General features: G+C 40.6%; 1 protein-coding gene across 1 annotated transcript in view; it reads right to left on the bottom strand.

Annotated features, from left to right (window-relative positions):
• Positions 1 to 23650, bottom strand: part of KDM5B (lysine demethylase 5B) — a 55779-nt gene that overhangs the window by 10219 nt on the left and 21910 nt on the right. Inside the window, exons 6-20 of the mRNA XM_055728371.1 lie at positions 20352 to 20445; positions 18616 to 18719; positions 17018 to 17176; positions 16330 to 16449; positions 15710 to 15868; positions 15074 to 15255; positions 12112 to 12274; positions 10998 to 11117; positions 9081 to 9275; positions 8498 to 8679; positions 7746 to 7870; positions 7271 to 7421; positions 5507 to 5621; positions 3145 to 3500; positions 1863 to 2001 (exon numbers count right to left, since the gene is read on the bottom strand). Coding sequence (XP_055584346.1) covers positions 1863 to 2001; positions 3145 to 3500; positions 5507 to 5621; positions 7271 to 7421; positions 7746 to 7870; positions 8498 to 8679; positions 9081 to 9275; positions 10998 to 11117; positions 12112 to 12274; positions 15074 to 15255; positions 15710 to 15868; positions 16330 to 16449; positions 17018 to 17176; positions 18616 to 18719; positions 20352 to 20445 — 2364 coding nt within the window. The remainder of the gene's footprint in view (positions 1 to 1862; positions 2002 to 3144; positions 3501 to 5506; positions 5622 to 7270; positions 7422 to 7745; positions 7871 to 8497; positions 8680 to 9080; positions 9276 to 10997; positions 11118 to 12111; positions 12275 to 15073; positions 15256 to 15709; positions 15869 to 16329; positions 16450 to 17017; positions 17177 to 18615; positions 18720 to 20351; positions 20446 to 23650) is intronic.

The raw sequence follows: 23650 nt of genomic DNA, 5'->3' as shown, positions 1-23650 counted from the left end.
CTGATACCAAGACCTGCCTACAAGTCACAACAGCTGTGGGCATTTACTAAAATCCTCGCAGAACCAAAGCAAAAATTCTTGGCACATACAGACACATTTTTCCATATTCAGGAGGCAGCATTTCAGAATCCAAACCAAGAAATTAGCAAATGCCAAGAACAATTCGCTTAAATCCTCTCAAGATAGCCCTCAAACAAACGCTAGTATTACATGGACTTTATTTCTTCAAAATTTTGAAGCCCAGGAAAACTACTGTTTTTAATAAAAGCCTCTTGAACTCAAAAGGAGTTTATTAAAATAATTTAGGTCAGATAGGTCCGCAAATCCTAGTAAGGCAGATGGGAATTTACTTTCTGGAAAAAACATGAGGACAACCTAAAATACAAGAAAAATATTTGGCAACTTATATCCAAATGCGAATCAGGGCTATCCCTGTTGCACCCCCTCCCAAACTGTGCATCCCACTGATCCCTGGCTCGGGTGCACACGAGGCTGAGCCACAAACACTTCCAAGGGTCAGGCCCAGGCTACGTTTACTCACTTGGGCTTGAACTAGTGCAGTGTCCAGTTGCACGAGCAATCGTGCTGACATGGGGGGAAGTGGGAAGAGAGAAGAGGGGAGAGTTAAGATGCCATTGAACTGTGAAAGAAGCAAAGAACCTAAAAAAAGGGTAAAGGAAACTGGATCCAGAGATAACACTGTCTGAAAGTTAAAAAGAGAAAGAAAAAAATTGATTGGGAAGTGCCAGGAGCCAAGGTGAAAACCCGTACAGGTCTTTATCAGGCTCCTGTTTTCATTCTCTGCCATCAACTTTTTGCGGAGTTGAAGACTTATTTCAGACTTGTGACCATGGAAATGGAAATCACAGAAAGCTGGAAGGAACCTTAAAAGTAGAAGAGGATGGAGGGAAGAGAGAAGGAAGAAATCAAGTAACTTCCACCTCAAAATTCAGACAGAACTACTGCAAAATTACAAGTATTTTAACCTATGAAATCAAAGGCTGACCCATACAGCAGCAGAACAAGAAACAGCCTTGAGACTGGCCATGCTCAATGGCTAACAATACCTCTCAATCACAGGATGTCTGAAACATCACTAACGATACAGATGTGGAAACAGCAAATTAATTCTATGGGGCCTCAGAAGAGGCAATTCCGCCACCAGAAAGTATTAATGTCCTTGTGTCATCCAACCTTGGCGTGACACTACCTGCAGTACAGTACATGAGATACGCTCCAGAAAGGTGCATTCAAAACTGGAGAAAATACAAGGACAGGAGACTTGTCTGATGAGGAATATTCCTGGATCAGGAAATCTGTGGGTTTGTTGCTTTTCTTTAGCAGATGCTAGAGGAAGGTTATTTGTTTAGTCAAGCAAATGAAGGCTGTGAAAAAATACTATTGCTGACTTTGACATATTTCAGGGGGGTTGTTTATTCAGGAGTCAGCAAGCAGAACTGTGTGTCACCTGCTGCATACTATCTGTTACAGGAGTGGAGCAAGATGCAGAATGGCACACAAAACCACGATTACCAGGTAACTGTTACTAAGCGACTGAGCAAAGCTTACCTTAAGGTAAAGTTCCCTAACATAATGTCTTTTTAACTTCAGATTTTTGTTAATAGTTCCTTTATAGATTTATTGCAGTCAGTTAATTGCAAAGGTGCAAGAATACAAATCAGGACCAGAAACCAAAAAGAACAGCATTCACGACAGCATAACTGCACCATGACTCAGGCAATAGATGTTACAGATCAAGCGCTCTTAATCCAGCGTGACACTGAAGCACCAAGGGCACACAACAGAGCGCAGCGTGGCTCTGTTAACACGCCAGGGGCTCCCTCAGAGCACACTTTACGTACCTGCAAAGCTTCCACCTCCTGCAGCCAGTCTTTGGCCTTCTGTACCGCATCCTTCAGTGCAACACCATTTGGGAGATAGGCTGGGATCTCCTCTATTTCTTTCACTGCTGCTACAAGACTGCTCAGTGACTGGCGTGGTCTGTGTAAACAAAACATCTCAGAATGTAAAGCACTGCAATACAGTGAGGGTTCTTCCACTCACAGGGCTTATTAAAACCTAAGGGTTATACCAAAAAATGACATTATGTCCAGTACTAGAGACACATACTGTACAACCAGGGCATCCGTAATGCAGGTATGCTTTTAAAAAATGTGTACTTGCTTGCCATAGACTGTAACTAGAAATATTCAAACATTCGGGCTTAAGGGAGATTTAACATTTATTAAACTTCTGAGTAATAGAATCTTGGATCCTCAAATGCACGCTGAGCCCTTAAGCAGCACCAGCTCAGAGATGTTATATTAGAAGGTTAAAAAAATACCTGAGGATGGCCGTTCTGTATTTCACCATTTGATTCTGACATTTTAGAAAGGTACAAACACAACTGAATCTCCATTTTGCAGGTTAAACCCAAGCTTATTCCAGTTTTATGCTCTATGTAGTTACCAGTTTAAAACTGTATAGTTACTAATGGGTAAGGAACACTCAAATGCTTTCACAATTATGAGGCTGGGGGGGAGGAATTTTAAAAAAAACCTATTAATTCTGTGGGAAGAAGCCTTGCATACAAGTTTGTGCCACCTTTCTAAACTTGAAGCAGAGTGCGCTCTCCCCCATTTTACTTTGTAAATCAGAAGGTCAAAGCAATGAGCAAGAAGATTTTTCTCAGAACAGATGTATTTGGCTTACTTCCTTCTCTCCTGCACCAACTAACCTGGAAGAAATCTCCTCCATGTTAGAAACAGTCTATGCAGTAAAATTTTACCGGTTGGTGGTATACATCTACGCTCTATCGGGACATGCATCCTCCAGTCTGACACTGGGGGAGGGAAGGAGATTGAAAGGAATGGAGAGGTGTTTTAAAACCCTCCCTCGTAGCAAAAGGAGAACTTGCACAGTGACAGTGGAGAACCACAAGCGCTGCAAGCCAACACCAACGTTTAAAATTGCTCTGTCACTCATGCCCCTTCTCTATCCCTTTCCCTTCTGGACAGCACAAGTTTTGCTTTCACGTTATGAACTGGATGATCAAAAGAGAGCCCCTTCAGATGTAAAGCCAACTATTTCCATCTCGAACAGCTTACAGAACTACAAAACGTAACACTAAGATTTAGCTTCTACCTGGCCTTTATCAGATTTCTGGCTTTGTCATCCCAGTGTTCAGATACAGTAAGGAGCTCCTGCAGCTTCGCCATTGCTTTCTCAACTGCTGGGTAGGGAGCAAGTCCAACACCTGAGTCTATAAGACGCCTCATATCATCTAGAGTGAGAGAGTTTTGGTCCGAGGAAGCCAGCTGCACGTCCTCGAGCCAGCGTGCCTGTTCCAGACGTATCCGCAACTCAGCTAGTTGGGGTAGATCAACGTCAAAGTCAAAGCTGACATCCAACAGCTCCTGAAGTTCTGCAGCACTAGGCATTTCTTCAGAAAGGAGTTTTTGGCTTTGCTGTTGAAAAGCTTCCACACGGTCAAGAAGATCCTGAAATATGCAAATACAACAATAAATCAAAAGAAAACCCACTGACAAATCTCTTCAAACATTTAAGTGCAAGCTTAAACATTTAAGTGCAAGCCTCCTGGCAAACACCACACACGCACACCATGCGCATGGCAAATTATCATGACACTGAAATCATGACACTGTGTCTTCAACACACAGTGTATCAGCATCTCCTCATACATAATGTGTCCACAAGCTTGAGGATCATCAGACAAGGGAATTCCACTCCAAACTCCTTTGAACTAAAAGACAGGTGTCAAAAAGAGGTCTCAAAAATAGCAAGGATCCCAAGGGAAATTTTAAGTGTTTCATCAGTGCTGTTTTCTGGCTTTGTTCTGGCGTGGTTAAGGCGGCTGAAGAACATCAAGCTTAAGGTTAAGGCAGCTTTGAAGAACGCTGGGAAGGGCATGGAGCTTCTGGGGTTTGTTTCCGCTGTGTTATTAAGGTTTTTGAGCTAGACCACATAGTCCCAGTAAGCCACAGGCATTTTACCCTTCCATGCAGTGCAACTCCTCTCTTTCTCTCTCCGTATGTTCAACAGCTAATTACCCTCAAAATGTACCTCAGTGGCTGTCTGCATTTCACCCAGGATAATGGAAAGCCAGAGTAACCTCACTGCAAAGGCTGGACTGATCCTGTATGTAGTCATCCTGCCCAACGCTCCTAGTACTGCCTGAAATGCTATTCCAGCAGCACATTCTCCCTTCACAGCTGACATCTTGGTATTTTGCCAACGAGGTTGTTTGCCAGGGTAGGCAATCTCACCCATAACGGAAGTAAAGCCTTTTTAGAGATACATTAAATTGTGAACTGATCGCCAGTAACCGTTGGTCATTTATATTAACAGCCTAATTTGCATGACTATATATAATTTAGGATTGTTGAGAAGGATATAAAAGAATGACCATATGTGTTTGATATTTCCCTGTTCAAGAATGCCAGATGGAGAACTATTTGCATGTCTGGCATTTCTCAACTTCTGCTTTTTAAATAGTAAGATAACTTCAGAGTTACAATGCTATAAACAAATCACTGTAAATAGGATTACATAAACTCTGATTCAAATATTCCAGCTCTGATAAAGCTTCAAAATCAAGAGTCATAAAGCTGAGCTGAACTGGCCTATTCTGATTCAAAGTCGCACAATACTGTCTGGTCACTTAGGAAATAGTTCAGGAGCTGGTCCCTGCATCTCCTGGTTCTGAGAGTCCCAAATATGCAAAGCCTTTAAGACAGGAACTGCAGCTGCCCAGAATCTGGGGGGTGGGTTTGTTTCCTTCTTGTTGTTTGTTTTTTAATCACCTCTCGGTATGATACGCAACATTTTGGCAAATTCTGAAACCAAATCTTGAATTACTTTCAACTTGTCTGAGGGTCGACCATCTGGTGAGCAAATAATCAGCATTAGCTGATGGTCGTGGGAGACAAAGCGATCTGCCTCCCCATCAGCAGCAGGCTGCTAGAACAAGCATTTCGGTAGCCTAGGCTGGTAGCTTTGGCTAGGGTTATCAGCGTTGCTTCCTGGAGCGGGTTGATAGCATGAGGAAGTCTCTAATTACAAGGCTATGAGAAAGCTGATTCTGGATGAACAAAGAAGGAAAGCGATGTGAATGGGAGAACTGTCCCTCAGAGCATTATGGAGTTTTGAACATTCTCAGATAAACACAGCTTCATTCTTAAGAGCAGACTAGTTAACTGACCCCAAATTTTTAATCTGTAGTTACCCAGGTCATCCTGCTGTTTCTTTCACATTACTTTGTACAACATGAGCATTTTGATTCCCCCGTGTGGTATAAAAATCTGCTAACCATGAACCCTGGCAGGTCAGACAGCTCCATTCTTAAGCAACTTGCGCCCAAGTTACCCAGGCCTGCCAGTCTGAACGTATTTATTCTTGGAGTAAACACTAAGATAGCGATGTGTTTGCACTGCACTGATCCTGTGACAAACGCTCACGTTCCTTCCCCTAGAGCTTTCCCAGTTACCTTCAGTAAGGGTGTCTGACTGAGGACGCAGGGCAGAGCATACAGCTGCCTCACGAACAACCGGAGCTCATTCACAGTCAGTTGATTTTGACACTTTCCTCCTCCAGAGCGGTACCTGCAATTACACACAATTCAGCTTTGTCTGATGCCACTAAGGAAATAAAATAAAATCCAAACCTCTCAAACATCTGCTTACAATTTTTTGTAACTCAAGCTTTACTCACAAATAATAGAATATTCAAAAGCATCCAAGCAGCCTGGGGCTTTACATACATGGGAAAACTTCAGTTAGCTACAGCAGAATAAGCTATTGTTGAAAATACTCTTTCATATTAAATAGTATTCTGGAACATCTACTCAGCCTTGGAAGAGCACTGGTTATTATGGAATAAAATTAGGCTTTTTTCCAGAACACAAAGCAATTGTGGATAAACTATTCAGTAATGTTGCAACAGCTATTGTAGTAAGCTCTCCCCATGCCCATAGCAAAAGGGAACAAATCCCAATTTTGAATGGGTTTTATATTTACAGGTCGTGTAGGCACTTCTGAAAAATCCTCTTTACGCTGAAATCATCATTCTCATTTTTATCTAAAAGCTTTGCATCAAATGAGTGGCTTATAAGTGTTAACAAATCGGCTAATATTAAAAACATCTCTAAACTCAAGCCAATATTAACTAGGTCTGAGAATCTTGGATAGAAAAGGAAAAAAGTCTCATACAACGCTGGCTCCAATTTCATCCACAATATGTCATTTAAACAAAAGAGGAAAACAACATGCCAGCAGGATATGCCAGCATGACTGGAATGCGAACACTACAAAATAAATTTTAATTTACCATTCTGTGTTAAAAATAGGTGTTTTTAAAGAATATGTAAGATCACATTAGGAGTTCCAAAATCCATAGCAAGCTGAACAAAATATTACTTCAAAGTCTCAGGTAAAACACAGGCTGCTTTACGTTCTACAAAGCTTTACTATTTTTTGTGGAAGTTCTGCAGTATCTTCCAGGAAGAGGCACAAGTTTTAAAAATAAATTAGTATTTATGTACATATACATATAGACACACACCCCTTAATTGCAACATTGCCTGTCACAAGATGTTTTTGATAACCAGAAATTACACAAGCCTAAAAAAAAAAAAAAAACCAGCATTTGCAGGAGAAAAGCTCATGTCCATTCAGGGTTATTGATGGCAAAGATCTCCAAGCACAAGGTCTCTAAACTCTTGCAGACTGTAAGCAGCAGAAAAGGTATCCCGAGGCTTGGAGGAGGAAGGGGATGGATAGGGAAAATATCCCTTTGTACCTGTCCTGCTGTCATACTGTTCCCTTCCAGTATTCCCATCATCATCGGCTCAGGAGGTTAAGACACTTTTCCACAAGGCATGAAGTGTAATGAATATAATGCCATATGCACCACTGACAGATTTTCAGTCCCCATGCCACAAAGACAAGTGGACTGTATCTTGTTGGGTGTTACTTTGTCTGCAAATACCACTCCAATTTTTCCATTTGGGTAACATTAGAATGGATTTACTGCCCCACTGTCAAACAGAGAGGAAGAGGAGACTGAAAGCTCAGGATGCTTAACTTGTTACATGTAGTAAAGGTGAATCTCCCTGTAAAAGATGGCTCTCTTGAGAAGACAAAAAGATTACTTTCATTTTTTAAGTCTTACAGAACATCAGCATCTATCACTGGCCACTGGCATCCATCTTCAGTGACGCCATCGTGTTGCAAACACGTACAGGAACATTTACCTGGTTTGCCTTTTGCCATTAAGCAGCTGCTGTGCAACTGAGGCACATTTGTCTGCATCCTGTGTAACCAGTCTGAGGTGTCGCAGTAGATCATTGTCTGGAAACTTTTTCATTTCTGATTCTTCTATCAAAGCCTTAAAACTGATGAGACCTTTTGGGAAAGATACTAAATTAACAAAAGTCTCCCTTTGTGATGGATTTTAAATGGTACAGCTGAATAACACAACATATTACATATATTTCTATTTCAACTTCAGTTATATTTTGTGTCAAAGTGATCTACAATCTTCTCACGCAGGGACAGCTTAGCATAATTTCTGGGACTATAACAGCTAAAATACAATTCCATGTTTTAAAGTAAAATATATGATTTCTTTTGAGCGTCACATAAGACAAAAGTTGTTAAGGTTCAGAAACTAAAAAATGAAAAATTAGCCATTTAAAATTACACATTGCAGACAAAAAAGATACTTACTTTTTTTATTGTTAATTTTTGCTTCCAGAGCTTCGTTAACATTGGAAGCCCATTCGTTGTATGACTCTGCACGCATCTTCAGCGCGTTCATCATTGGATAGAGTTCCTCCAGGGTATAGCGGTACCTGCAAGCAGCACAGAATTCAAGCTCTTCAGCAAAAACCAGGGGGAGCAGGGGGGTGGAAGGGAGAGGCATCAAGATGTACTGACCCATAAAACACAAACCATCTACTACGCACCCAGGGTTATGTAATTGAGACCTACAAGCACACCACGTTCCTCCTAAGACAACTGCAATGTTGCAATTGCTTCAAAAAGCAATTTCAGCATTACAATGGAAACAACTGTGAAATTCTTAGGACAAGCTACACTCATGTATAACAAAGACGAAACAAACAACAGGAAAGGAAAGATGACAACAGGAAGGAAAGCTAACAAAAGCTAAAAATACTACTCAGCAAAGACTGGATGTAAGGGATGATGACCTTGCTGCTACAAATAAAAAAGCAAACTAACTTATGCAGCAACATCTGCTATTACAGAGCAAGAAGAGCTGAATGCTGGAAAGGAAGTCTTTGTACATGAGCGGGAAAAAAAGGCACTTTGTTTTGGGGGCACTATATTTGCAAAGGACTGAGAAAAACAGCATACCAGGACTAGCACCATTACAAAGCAGGCACTAGACTACTGCAATATCTACACATACCATAAATATCTCCAGAACACAGTATTGTTTGCCATCTAAAGCTTACCCCAATTTATATTTGTAGGTGGGACAGGAACAGAGATCCTCAACATGGTACAAGCATACCAATAATCCAGGTTTACAGGGACAATAAACAGCAGACATGAAACAGGTGGTTTTACACTTTAAGCACTGCCGCTCATCATCAGGGAACAGCTCAAAAGCCACTCTCTCCGAGTCAGTCACTCCCTGCAAAGAGTCGGTTACATCACTTCAAAGTCTAATGAAGAGGTGATTATTTCAAGCTAAAACATCAGAAGCTAAATTCATTAAAGGAATAACGAAGTTTAGAAATAAGATATTAAAACCAGATAGACAGAAATCTTGGTTAATGAAAAATCAGCTATTCTGACTAACTTACTGGAAGAAGAATCATTACTTTAAAAGAGACATTCTGAACAATATTAAAAGGCATATGATAACACAGGATGCACAACGAATGATTCTTTACCCAAGTGGTCTCTCTAAAATCAACAGTGCTACTCAGGAAGGTACTACACAGAGCTCTATTGACAACACAGCACAAGTGCCAGCGTGTTTTCACACCACTCTTTCCATCATTCATTACAATATTATTTCCTACAACTCACCAGTTTATCAACCTTCTCACGCAACCTCTTCTCATCTTCAATCATAATAGCCATGTCTTTCTGAACCGTAGATGCTACCACAACATCAAGAACATCTGCTTTGGAAGCCATTTTACAGATCATCTCGTCATGAGAAAACACACAGTAACGGTTTAGCAGACGGTAATGTTCCACACACTGGCGACCCAAAGGTAACTGCACGGAAAACCGTGAAATAAATGAAGAGTTATTTTGAAAATTACATTAAGACACTTAACTTTTTTTTCTACTGAGCAAAAACTATCCAAATGAAAGGCCCAAGACAAAACCTTCTAGCAACAATATTCATAGTTCAGAATGTAAAACCGGAGAAATCAAGACTCTTGAGTTCTTGTCAAGCAGGCCGGTGTACAGCTCCGTTACAGCAGCACTGTGGATGCAGGCTGTTTCGCTGGGTTCATGGGGGGAACACACGGTCCAAAGAGACCACAGGTCAGGGGAACGAGGTCACTAAACCACGGCAATCTCAAGAATACCCAAGCTCAGAACACACAGAAGCTGGGGAAGCGTCAAAGGGAAGAGTACAGACACTTGCCCCTTCTTACCGGGAGGGATGCCCTGAAGGCAGTTGCAGGGCACGCTGGACCTTCTCAAATGATATGGCTGGTTTATGTAGGACATGAACTACGCTGCAGCAGGAGAGACTGCTGACTCCATGAACCATTAGAGTCCCTAACTAGCCCCAGGCAGCGTGAACAATTAATTCTGAGCTGGGCAGGTTACTCCTAGCTTTACTTTAAGGCTGTCACTGGCCAAGTGGATAGCGATGCTCAGGTTACAACGAGGTTACGTGTGAGTCCAGTATGAAATTCATGGAAGGACAAGAGGAAAAGCAAAACCAAACCAACTGATATCTGAACACAGTCGCAATGCAAAAAGCTTCCCTCCAGTTTTAGTCATCTACTTCTAAGTGATGTTTTCTAAATCTAGCAACATTTTTAGATGGGCTACTTTTACAAATAGCTAAGACTGTTCTTGGAGGGGGGGGGGGAACAGAAGAGGAGTAATCTGAAATATCAGTAGCTTCAAAGGATCTTTCTAAGATCAGGCAACACTGTGTTGGACAAATTTGCTGGGAAGGAGAAATGATTACTTGTAAATTTGGAGCAACTACCCTCCATTTGTTTTTACTTAAGAAAAAAGACAAAAACCTTCATAAATTATTATAACCTAACAAGTGTCATGTGTGCCTGCCTCTGTTGTTTCAATGGGCTGAGTGAAGGTTACTGGAAATAAAGTACTGGTCTGTAAACCTCTTGTTTGAACACAAAAATGTTCTGTTCCCTTCTCATTAAGTATTCTTCCCTAAAAACCTACAGGACCTCTGCTATCCAAGAGGATGTACTCACATCAGTTGCAATTATTATTTTCTCCCCAGGAAGACTATCAAAGTCTTTAATTGTTTTTTTTTTAATGGGTGTTTAAATGTGTCATCCAGTTTAATCACAGAAGGGAAAGTAGAAAAGAAGTCCAAGTTGGCTTTGTTTTTCAGCTCTAGAAAGCACCTCCCAGAAAAATCCCAGTGCAATGAACAGAAAAATCCCATTCCAGCTCTTGATGATTTAAATGGAATTTGGGGACACAAAAAGAGTAGATTCTAGGAGCAGTGGTGCTTCTCATATTCTAGGCATGCACAGGACCGTACTTACCTCCTGCTGTAAAAGATACATCACTCAGCCCCAGTGTACAATTTCAAACTAAACCTTACGGACCAGAGAAAGCCCACAGTTCACTACAGGAAAGAAAGACCTTCAGCTTCCAGCAACAGGCTCCTTCTGATCTGTGGACTAGATTTGTGTGTCAGCAGTAAGAGCTGTACATTAGCTAGGCACAACTTTGGAACTGCAGACTTAATGAAAAACAGGTTTTGGAACGTACCCAATCAACTGTGCAAAAGTTCACAGCTTCAGCAAAATTGAAACCCTGATTGAAGCCGCTGTGGTAAGCTCTCGGAAAGGTGATCACGAACTCTCCAGCGCACTGATTGGTTCGATACACCTAGGAGAAAAGGCAGACAAGCATTAGGCCAAGCCTAAACAGAACTGAAGTCTGTGAAGCGAATACGGATTTCCAGTTCCTATTAACTTCTATGTCAACTTCAGATAGTTTTAAAACACAAGCCCAAAAATTACAACTGGCATTTGGTAACTTGTCATACAAAACCCTAGAAAGCAAAAGGGTTTCATTCAGCCATACCCGCGCTCCAAGCCATTTTAGGTCAGCTGTCTGTGCCTTTTGCACTTTGCTAGCCCTACAGGTAGCACACAGGCAAGGCTCTCTTCAATTAGCAGCTGAAGGAGAAGTGAAATTTGGAACCTAATCAAAAGTTTATACTGTTGTAAATCTAATACTTTTGGTGCTATACAATCAACACAAAAGCAGGCAGGTCTTCCTGCATCTTTCCGTTTTAGAGTCTCTCAAACCGTAGCAGGGACCTCAAATTTTGCTGCTTTTTCCAGATTTTCCTTCAAGTCCCAAGGTCAGCTAGTCAAAAGCTAATTAAGTTGTAAAGGGACATAATTCCCATGAATAATCTAGTATGGAGTATGATGGAGACTGATGAAAAATGTTTTTAAATACCTAAGAATTTAACCAGGAAAAATAAGAGGATGTGGATGACAAAGGAAGACCGGGTTTTGGCCCCTTGCCAAAACTCTGCCAAAAAAATTTGTGTCTGATTAAACAGACATATGAAGAGCTCCTGCCATTGTTTCACAGGTCGAGACTAAACTTTCCAGCTGAGATACAGAAACAGAAATACACTAAGGTGGATCTCCAGAGAAGAGTTTGCCAAGCAATTCCAAAAGCAATGACTCCACTGCCCATCTGTTCATATTGGCATGTTACACTAGACGAGGAAGATACCACACACACGGAAACTACCACACCATCTCTGTAATGAAAGTGGCTTAAATTATCAGCTTTGAAGTAGAATTCAGCGCAAATGAGAGGGTTGGGTTTGGGGGAGTAGCACAGGAGTCCAACAACATACAGGCACTCCGTGGGCCATCAAAGTATTCGGGTTCATTATGGTGACAAGTTGGTGCAAGAGATCTGGCTGAGATTCAAATAGCTCTGGAGCAAGCTTCTTCATTACATCCTCCAGCTGTTCAGCTGCATACCCTGGGGCTCCATACCACGTTTTAGGCTCCCCCCTGCAAGATTATTAAAAAAAGTTAAATATAAGCAATCTTGTAAGTTACATTTTCAGTCTTCTGCTTTAAAATACACCATTTCAAAAGAAGGGTTTATCACCAGGAAGGAATGCAAAAATTATGTACCTTCCTGAATCTTCACATTTTACACAGGTCCCTCCTCCAGAACTAAGTTTTTAACTGCCTACATTTCTGAGCACATACTTAAAAGACTGAAGAAGTTCTCAGTGAAGTTCTGCTGATTCCAGCACAACTTCAAAACAAGCTGTTTGTCTTTTACCATGAACACAAATGCCCTCTTGGATCTACCAACCACAGACAGTTCTCTGTCTTGCGCGTAACGGCCGTAAGAGCAGCATACAGTAAGTAGAAACTAAAGTTCTAAATATGCAAAAGGTATCAAGAAAAAAATAATCCACATCCAGAGTAGGAACAAAGAACTTTTAGCAACAGCTCAACCCAATGCAAGCCAGTTGAGAAAACTAAGATTACACAGACAAGTTCCAGTAGATACTATTTCAGGTTTCCAATGAAGCTGGCTCACTGCACCAAAGATGAAAATGTCTTCCAATCCCTTATGAAGAATGATGTTAGAAAGGGTATTAGGAAAGAAGATAACAGACAAGTCACCTTATCACAAGACTCCTGAAGAGATGGCAGAGTAAAGCTGACCCAACAGTGTTCTTTTTTTCCATAAACCATGAAGCAATTGGGAAGATTCCGGAAGAGAAGAGTGAAGTGTCAATCCAAAAGCTTATCAGCCCTCATACCTAGAAGCTTATTCCTGTATCAGAACAGCACCTCTGTCATGGCGAAGGGGACAGCTAGCAGGGACTGTGGAAGAGCAGTTACACTGGTATCACAAGGAATAGCAGAGTTGTCACTATGCAGTGTTGGACAGCTATGCAGCCTTGGACCTCGTCATCACTTTGGAACAATTCTGGAGATGCAGAATCTATCCTGTTTCCTGACCCAGTACTGGGTTAGTCAAGAATTCTGCTCCTTGATACGTGTCAGGGCCAAGGAATGGATGACAGCAGTTATGAACTATGCTAAACTTGGACCAGGATACTGGTACCAGGGCTCTCTGCGGACTTCAGGAAAACAGGTAACAGAAAGATAACAATCCTAATGGATGAGTCAAGTTGTCAGCCTTATGAAGGCAGCAAGCTGCAGAATGGATAAATTCTTGCACTGCTACCTGACAGCTCCACATTCCTACCTTTACAAATCCTAGCATCAATGATGGTAATTCTTCCTCTGATCAAGACTGACATAATTGTTACTTGTTTAGTTACTTGCCAGCGTCTTTAGAAGCAAAGGTTTGGTTTTTTCTCCTTTCACCACTTCAAGAACTAACAGGATTTAGAGTCATGCAGGAGAACTATTGCCTTCAACCCTATGAAAGGTCTGCTGCTGTTAGCCTGGTTCACTTGGAATTATCCACTTAAAACACCGTACCAGGATACAAGCTCCTTCAAGGCACACGGGACACTGAAGCCCAACATGCCATCCCTAGTATTTCACAAGAATGAGTCCTGCCTTCTGAAGTCTTTTCAGAGTTTCATTGTCTCTTCAGCAGCAGGTCATTAAGATTGACTCTGGCCAAGAACAGTATTAACCTCACCTACACACTGCTCTCAAATAGGTAAACCCCCCCAGACTTGAGCCTTTAAGTTGAAGGGAAATACAGAGTATCTGCAAATAAAAAGGATGTCAAGACTTGCATGCTGGCAGAGAAATAAATTACAAGCAGGTAGGGCAACTCTCACCCGTGTCTGTGAACGTATGTGCATGGGTGTGCACAGACACACGTATGCACTTCTGCATCCTTCCAGCCTTGACTGCAAACACCAATGCAATCTGGGCTAATTATGGAGGAAATAATGTCATTCTAACAACAGTGAGGGAAGCTCTCCTAGGAGAAAGGAAGTTTCTACTGCAAACAGAAAGACTCCTCTCCTTCCCACAGTTTTTAGCCTGACTGAAGGCCCAGACCAAAAAAAGCAACAAATGACAAGGAAGATCATTTCTACAATGTAATCCTGTTTACTTAGCCTCACTCAAACATTTGTTCTATGACAAGTACTAACAAAGCAAGTGAATTAAGTCACTGACTACTTGGACTGGGCTACAGTGGCAGCTACTTCAAGCAGCAGCAATTGAATAACCAAAAAGACAACCTACTGAAAGCCGAGACACAATTTCACCATTTTGCTGGAATACTTATACAAACAGGAACGGTGAAGGAGCTTGACAGGTTTCAGGAAGAGCGACAAGAATAATTCAACTCTAGAAAAGCTGTTGTGAGGTGAGAAGTTTAAGAAGTTCAATCTATTTAGAATATCGAAGAGATGGTAAAGATCTGTCCTGATTACAGCTGACAAGTGTTCACTTGATGAGAGGATTTATGATAGAATGGGTCTATCTAAGAGACAAAAAAAAAAAAAAATATGTGCAGGATCCTAAGATTGTTAGTTGAAGCTAGATGATTTTTAAAATAACTTGCATGGTTTTTAGTTTTGCATTGAGCTTAATAAAACATTTGATGGAGTATCTGCTGCACCTCTCATGGATTTTTTTAAAACTGGGAATGGATGTCTCTTTCCAAAATATGACCTCTTGTCCAAAAGCAAATCAATGCAGGAACCACACTGTCAGATTTAACCCTGCTGCTACAGGACTGCAAGGGTTATCCTGGCCCAAACTCTATGAATCTGGTTTTAGTCCTCTAATTAAAAAGGGGAAGGGGGAATGAGAGGGAGACTGCTTCTCAGGCTGTTTATTCCTCAAACTCACCAATGCAGATAGTTAATCGAATAGCTCCAGTGGTCTTCAATATGCCAACAAAATGAAGAAAAGCACATTCCTACATATAGCCAGGGTAATTTCATTCCACATATGTCTGCAGTGATGTGAGCAAGAACAGATTGCTCCATCACAGGCATGTTGTTTAAATTCCAGCCGCTATCAAGGTATTCCTGAAAAATGAACACAACAGCCACAGGTTTATACAACATGAAGCAAAAAAAACAAAGAGAGAAAAACTATCAAAAGAGAAGCAGAAAAATAAGTGTCTTTCCCAACTGAAAAATTTATGAAATGGGTCAATGAATCAAAGAACAAAACCTCCATTGTCTTTGCTCCTTTCACGCACCTGATTCTGACCTGCTTTGTTAAAATGTATTATTATTTTTTTTTTTAAGTTCAGAAGTTAATAAATAACTTCTAGGATAAACCTGTGACTTTTCATATCTCATCACGGCAAATTTTATTTATTCAAAACTCTGATGTAATTCTTCTCTTCAAATACTGTGCCAGCTACACAAAACAAACACTTTGTGACCCAGTTCCATTATTGTCCTTTGAACCAAAGAAACTTATTTGATGAAAAACTGCAACACAAGAATACACGGTGAACTAATAAAGACCTACCTCCTCTTCTGGTCTAACTTTAAACTTCCCACCCCTAACTGGGAAACCACTGCCAAATTCCTTTGAAGCAATATCAGCTCCATATTCTACTGTCACATCCTCTTCAATGGTACTAACGAGTCTCCAGAATTCCTTTTCAACCAGCTCGGTGGGGACCATCTAGGCATAAGAAGGAAAACAAGGAGTATATACTGGGGAATCACTATATAAAAAGCATGTACATGAAAACTCTCTCAGAGAGGAACCTCCATTAGCTTGAAGCATTTCCCCATTTCAAAACCATTTCAACAAAAGAAAAGAAAATGTAGCAGAAATGTGGTTCCACCCAGGACATGCTGCTGCTCTGCTCTCTCAGGAATGGGTGATGGAGAGTATTCCCTTCCTTACAAGAACTTCCTCAGAAGTGAAAAAAAACCCAAACCAGAACAAGAAGTCAGTGGAACAAGAAACCATGACACCAGCAAGAACAAGGATTCACCGATGTAAATGAGAACCCCTGATTTGCGATTTTGTCCCATTGAAAACTGCAATTCCCCTCTCCCCCTCAAAAGTTATGTATTTTAACTAAGCACAAAAACCTTAGATTACATCACGTCATCAGAGTAAATACAGGAACATACATGTACGGGCATGTTAAAATAGTCCGACTTGAATGCATCTGCCATTTCTCCAAATGTACGAAGTGTATAGTCTCTTGCTGCTTGTTCAAAACCAAATGCTTCTTGAGGCTTATTACACTCCTGCAATTAAAAATATAATTATTTCTGTGATACAAGACAATCTGAGCTCAGATTTTACACAAATGGGCTACTATTACAGCATCTGATGGGCAAGAAGGCAGGACACCTGACCAAAACAAGATTACTTCCCCAAGTTGCACAGTCAGAAGAAGAAAGTACTGCTTAATTCACTATTCAGTATACACTTACAAATCTGCATAAACATTAGTGAAGTAACATGCTCAATTCCTCCTTCCTCTAGAGCTAAGCAAAAAAAAAAAAAAGAAGATACACAGACCCCCACAATGAAGCACCCAGTGAGACTCCCAATTTTCAATACAGAGGAAAGGTGCCGATTAAAGCCCAACATATTCTTTAAAGGCATAGCCATTTTTGGCTCCAAAGTATCAAGTAATAGCCTTCCAATCTGAGGCATGCCCAGTCTTCATTTTAGCTTTACCCTCTATCACCTTGCTTGCACTACCTTAATTAACAAACTGTATTTCCAACCCCTAGGATAAAGTGTAAAAAACACCCACAAAACAAAAAAAGTAACCTTCAGCCTAACTTTTAGGCTTTGTTGGATTACCTGAGCCAAACACTGGGGACACCTCCAGTCTCCTTTGGGAACATCATGAAGGGGTGGAATTAAACAAAAAGTATGGTAACTGTCATCACAGCCATCACACAGCAGGAGACGGTCCTCATCGTTACCGCTGCCACATAACAGGCATACATACAAGTCCACCTGCAACAAAAAATTGCCGGAGAGGGAATGTGAGCACTTACGGTAACTCATGGTAGAAGAGCAGTTTGGTAACTTGGTCATCTGTGGCATTTGCCAAAGATTATTTTTACCTCATCTCTGAAGTGGAAATGAGACAAGCAAACACAAAACATTTACATAAAAAGTTTAAATAACCCCCTTCTGTAATTTAAGGGAGGACCGCATGAATTGCAAGCTCTTCCATGTATTTTTTTCCCCCCCCCCTGGAAAAAGACAGAAGACTTGATTTAACCCAGCAGCGCTGTGGATTCCGCAGGGGCAACCCAGCCCAGCCCATGGCTCACAAAGCCTTTTTCTGGTTGCTCTCACATGCAGCATGTATGCACAGATGTTCCACCTCCCCGCCCCGAGCCCAACTGTCTGGAGCCTCAGAAGAAAGAAGGGGGTTCCTCTTGACGCGAGTGTTCCTCTTTTCCCCCAGAGACACTGGCCAAGACCTTCATTTTGATCTGGAAGGACAGCAGCCTCCCAGCGGAGCCTTGTGCCTTGGGCAGGGGGCAGGTGTTACAGGTGTGGGCTCTGCCGAGCCCCAAGAAAAGGCACAGGCACCCCAAACATGAGCAGGGCTGTCTGCTGCCTGTCCTGCGCCTTCGCTAGTGACGGGCTGGAAGGCTCTTCTCAAATGCAGAACAGAACCACAAGGGCAAGCGGACCCTGTCGTCTTATGTTGTTAAAAAACGCGGCAGCATCTCCTGCTTCTCCCCACAAGCATGTTTTTGTTTGGGGGGTGGGGTGGTCAAGGCTTCTTGTATTCGCACATTTCATTCTCAGGTATCTAGCCATAGACGTGGATTAAACAAAGAACACTTCTGGTTTTAGGAAGGACCCAAGAGGTGGCAGGGACAGAAAGAATCTCCGTATTATCTTCTCAAGAGTGGGACAAACTACCATTGCTTTCAGTTTGGCATTTTTTTGGAGGGGGAGTGGTGGTGTCTGGAGAGTTTGAGTAGGAACAGGGTTTTTTTAAGAAACATTTGAACAACAAAGCTTCCAAGATAGTGCTGAAATTGTGGGTGTCGGGTCTGCCCGAGAGCCAGGTGCCAAAGCTCACTTGAGGTTAAAGGGAATGGGGAGAGATCAGCTCACAGAACCACCACTTTATTTGGACTCTTCTTTCAAAATTTTGAGACTCTACCTTGGAGACAGAAAACAACTTACTTCAGTTATAGATAATGAAACTTAACTATCCTGTCATTTTCAGCTTTGTAACAGCATGAAGCATTCTGAGTATGTCTATCCCAGCCGGCACAGATACTGCTTTGTTTCAAGCACAGGGTTACATGAAGAATACAAGAGTCCTTACTATGACATAAATGACATGAGATTTCAGTGCACACCTAAAGGAAACCCAGAAACACCTGCAATCAGTACAAAGCAGCAGGAAGGCAGAAAATACTCACAGCATTAGTGGGTTTTTTAGATCGGACTTTGGATTTGTCTTTCTCTGGCTCCCCAGCATGTTCCCTCTTCTCAGGAGGTTTCACTGCGCTATGCATTTCTTTTTCTGGTGCAACAGAAAAAAAATCCATGAGGATATTACAAAATGTTTTAATGCTTAGCATTACTTGCTATTGTTTATTGATTTGTTATTTCTTGTTAGGCAGCATAACGCGGAGTTATTTGTTGAATTATTTGTTGTCTCATACACACACTTTGATTTGAACACCTCCAATGCCTACAAGAAGCCAGTATTATCAGAAAACCCAAGCACACAATCACGAGCTAGCAATGACTATTACAGCTCACATTTTTTGAGTGGGTGTTTTAAATCCCATTTAAATTAATTTAAATTATGAGTATCTTCATAAGCTAAGTTTTTGTTTCCACGTGATGTTAAAAAAATGTGGTTGAATTACTCCATCCATTTTACAGCAGCATGTCACATGGAGACATGAAACAACACTCCAGCTTCCTACGACAATCTTCACACTTTAGTTTCTTCTAGTGATAGCTTTCATGAAAACGTATCATCAAAAGACGAGCATGCAGCAGAACAGGCCAGACAAAGCAGTTCCTCTACAGTCTTACACTCCTACTATCTAACGTCCCTAATCAAGTCTTCATTCCTGACGTTATAAAGACCCAGAAAACCCATACAACAGAATGTGGAGAACCCCAGGGTGCTGGTGCTGAAGACAAGGGAGCAATGAAGTTCTTAGCTGAAGTTACAAGTGAGCTAGAGGCCTTTGCACCTGGACATGAGACAGTCCCAAGCATTTCTCGGAGTCCAAGAGCTAAAAAAGATACTAAAGAGAAGAATGTCTACATCTATCAGAAATTTAAGCATTAAAAAACTGTCCAGAGCTTTTTCCTTCTACTCTTCAGGAGGAGAAAGTAAGAGGTTAATGCCTAGAGATACTCCTAACAAGAAAAAAAAAACTATAAAATTTTAAAAAAAGACCACAATCTACATGAATACTTGGAAAGACAAAATATTTTGAATGAACAAAAGAAACTAACTAATTATTGATTAGTTGTAAATGGTTGCTATATTTGCTTTGCCAAATTATTTGTCAACAAGCTTATTCTTCTGTTTGGTGACATTAAACATTTCTTCTCAGTCTGAAATTATTATTTCTTAAGGTCAGATAACAACAGACTCAGGACTTTTGATAGACACAATTTAGAAGTCATATTATGGGAACCTTATTGTTCAGTTCTCAACATACTATCTTTTGCCTTCATTTCCCGATTTCAAATTCTTTCCTAAAAATATCTGAAGTTCAGTACATTCTTAAAAGTGTTTCCTCTATTTAAAGATAGTGGATTGATGCTAGCTATTTAAAATACGGATTAGAAACGTGGCTCAAATCTCATTTATGATTGCTCCATAAGAGATAGTGAAGTTTCAAAAAGTAGAATTTTTTTCAACTGAAAATATCTTCAAGAAAACTTAGAAAACATCTTACGTTTTCTTAAGAAACCACTTACAAAACAAACAAAAAGATTTCAAAGCCAAAAAAGAACTTTTACAATAAATTCCAATTTTAAAATGAAGTTAACAGAAGTAATGTATTTTTTGTTAAATACTTTGAATTGTTCCTACTGCTGAATTCAACTCAGGTCTTAAAATGAATTTATACAAAGTAACAGAAATCGCATTCACATTTTGTTTCGCTCCCCACTTGCCACTCACCGTTTTCACATTTTGGAGGTGCACATCCCATTCTACGTCTCAGATTGTGAGTTCTGGCTTCTGGAGGGTCAGATTCAGTTTTAATATTGGTTGCCTGAAAGAAAGGAAACAAAAAAGGAAAAAAAAAAAAATCAGTAATGCCCCTAGATGGAACACCTTTATTTCACACCTGTATTGGGGAAAGCGTTCACTGCCACCTGAAGTCACAGCTGCTCACCCAAGCAGGGGCAGAGGGTTCTAGCATGTGCAGCTGGTGCTGCAGGAAAGGCTGCGCACCCAGGGATCCATCCTGCACCCCGCAGCTGCTGGGAGTCTCAGGAAGGGAGAAAGTCCAGCACTCTGATGCCCATTCCCACCTAATTAATACTCTGCAACTCCCTACAGTTGAGTAACTCTGGTGGCCGATGCTGCAAGGTTTTAAAGTACATATTTCAATACTCACAAGAGCTGTGAAAAAAAAAAAAAGACAATTTCATCTTCCAAATTAAAAAAAAATAATAATTCTGCATACGATTCTTAATCCACTCTGATCAGTGCTGAGAGGACTGCAAAGGTTCAGAGCACCAGCTGATGTGAGACACAAACACTTCGCAGAGGTACAACGGAGGTCTTAAACCTTGTAACCCGACTTGTTCAAGGAAAAAGCCAGGCAGATGGAAGCCAGATAACAACTCTGACAACTTCATTTACTTACAAATGAATATATCTAAAAAGGCAACCTGACTTTCTGAAATGCTTGTATTCCATTTTTTTTTTTTAAAAAAAAAGGGTTCAGAGAGAAATAACATAGAGAACAAACTGTTTGAAATGAAATCCTACAAACAGCCTGTGCCAGTAACGATACCATGGGTTTAGTTTTATTTTAGTGGAACTTGATAAGAAACAAAGGAGCAAGGAACTTGCGGGTTTTCATAGATTTTCTTTTTCTCTTGAGAAGCAGAACATGCTCTGATCTTCTAAGCAGGGAACTCAAGTGTGTTGTGGAACTTTCAAGACAGAATAAAGTTTTTCCATTTAATTTTTTTATTTCTTCCCTGAAGTTTTGAGACTGTGGGAGAATATTCCCAAATGTCTCAGCATAAAGATGGGTTTCTCCAATACTGCTGTTTTTTAAGCCTAATTTAAGGCAATGGGGTCATGCGGCCACCCTTGCTACTCACACAAGCCAGTCCACTACCAGCCACCCCCTGAACCCCAAATAACGGGACTTGCTGCCCCAGCTATGCAAGCGTGACTGCCAGCTGAATCCATCAGCGGGTATCTGAAGGGGCAGGGTTTGTCATTGCTCTGTTTGGGGAGGTTTTGGTAGGCTTTTTTGTTTGGTTGGTTTGGATTTTTATAGAGGTGGTTTTAACATTATTTTCCTTTCACTTTTTGTGTTCTTTATGCCTTTATGAGATCAGGCAGAGGTCCCATGGCTTAAGATATGCCAAAAAAATATTACTGTTCATTATATTTAGTAATACTGAATCAGGATGAGTTTGCACCAATCCTCAAGCAATGCAATAATAGATGTCCCATCTTCTGCACCTTTAACTTCTATGAATTGCATCCGTATTCTGTGCTTAGGGCTATATTTAGCTTCACAAGAGCATTTTTTTTTTTTTTTTGCCTGAGCCTTTTATCATACCAATGTATCTCACTGTCACTTCCACAATATTATTCTGGTCTTTTACACTTACCTTTTCTACACCGAGCATGTGAACACTCTGCATTTCAAAACCAGCCTATGACTGTTATTGCTTTTTTCCTTTCTAATTATGAACATCATCTCTTCAGTGTTTACTCACCAAGTAGGAAAAGGCAAGGCAAAACTGTATGCGTCTTGCAATTGCAAACTAACACTTATCCCACAGGCTGTATTTTTTGCTAGTAAGAACGATTTACAGTACTTTCCTGTAGTTCACTTATTTTAAAGGTTTACACTAGATGGTTAACCTTTGAAAAGCAGGAAATGCTAAACATGAGAATGAACCTAGGTTCTACAATTTAAGACATTTACAAACCCTTGTATATCTCATTAGAGCAAAAAGTTGAGACACATTAACCAAACATTACTAATTTGCATCAGGTCTGGGCAAAAACCAATTGCTTGTAGCTTTGATCTAGAATAAAATGGATTTAATCAGACTACCGGACTTTGCACTGAAATGGAACAGAAACACATTAACAAATCTTAATTTTTGGAAATTATTACCTTAAAACACTACAGCTCCTTGCTAACAGAGTGGGTACATGCTGCCTAACTCAGCCTTAGCTTTGCACGTTTCAATTCTATTCTTAATCAAGTATATTCTTTCCACAAAAACTAGGTGCATGACATCAGTGCTCAGGGAAAAGAGCTGAGAGGGTAGCCTTGCATTTTGGCTAAGTATGGGCAGTTAGTTTCCACAGAAATGACAGAAATGTGCACTCTTTGTTAGTCAGTGTCATCTGTCACCCCTCTCAGAGGAACAGCTAAAATTTTAGCATGTGTTTGCCTTGCTGTTAATCTTTAAAGGATATATGAGAGCTAGCATCTTTCAACCACAGGCAGATACTTCAAATGGAAAGTTTCAGATCAAACTACTGCGCTCTTCTCAGAATTGTAAGTCTGCTTGTAACCAGGTATTTGATTAGAAAACAATTAAGGTTTTTTAAAGCCATCTTAAGAATTAGCAGACTTTGTAGGCAGAATTTGTAACAGTGAAGCTGTACTACTTGGTTGTAACAAACACCAAGACTACAATAATGGAGTTAATAGAGACGCTGAAACAAACTTAAATAGAAATCTGGATTATAAACAAAGAGTCAATCATGACCTTCCTAACTCATGATGTCACCACTAATAGGACAGTCTCCCGGGAACAAGCCTCTCCGACTCTTCATCTGCTCAAACAAAAGAAACAGTAATCTCTGAAGGCAGGAACATCAGCCTGGAAAGGCTGAAGTCACAGTATTACAGTTTTCCAGCAGTGAAGGAGACACATCAATGATCGCCTAAAATACGCCTTCACAGGAGAACTCCATGCAGATATAATCAATACATTTGTCTGTTTATCCAAATAGATAATATTTCTTAAGCACATGCAAGAATAAGCTTGTTTGATTGTACAAAACCATACCGACTTAACGTTATGCAATTTTTTCCTTCTATTGCATGGTCAAAGTATCGCAAATTGATAGAACTCAGAGGAAAAAATGAAATGTAATAGCACTAATGTAAGAAAAACCTTCTTTGCTGTAACATCTGGCTTCAACTCATGAAAGATTTACAGAAACCTCCCAACATGTTTAGAGAATAACTACTGTTCGCTGCC

Source organism: Falco cherrug, chromosome 16 (assembly GCF_023634085.1).
Source record: "Falco cherrug isolate bFalChe1 chromosome 16, bFalChe1.pri, whole genome shotgun sequence".
Taxonomy (NCBI): Eukaryota; Metazoa; Chordata; class Aves; order Falconiformes; family Falconidae; genus Falco; species Falco cherrug.
This window is presented reverse-complemented; position numbering and strand designations above follow the sequence as displayed.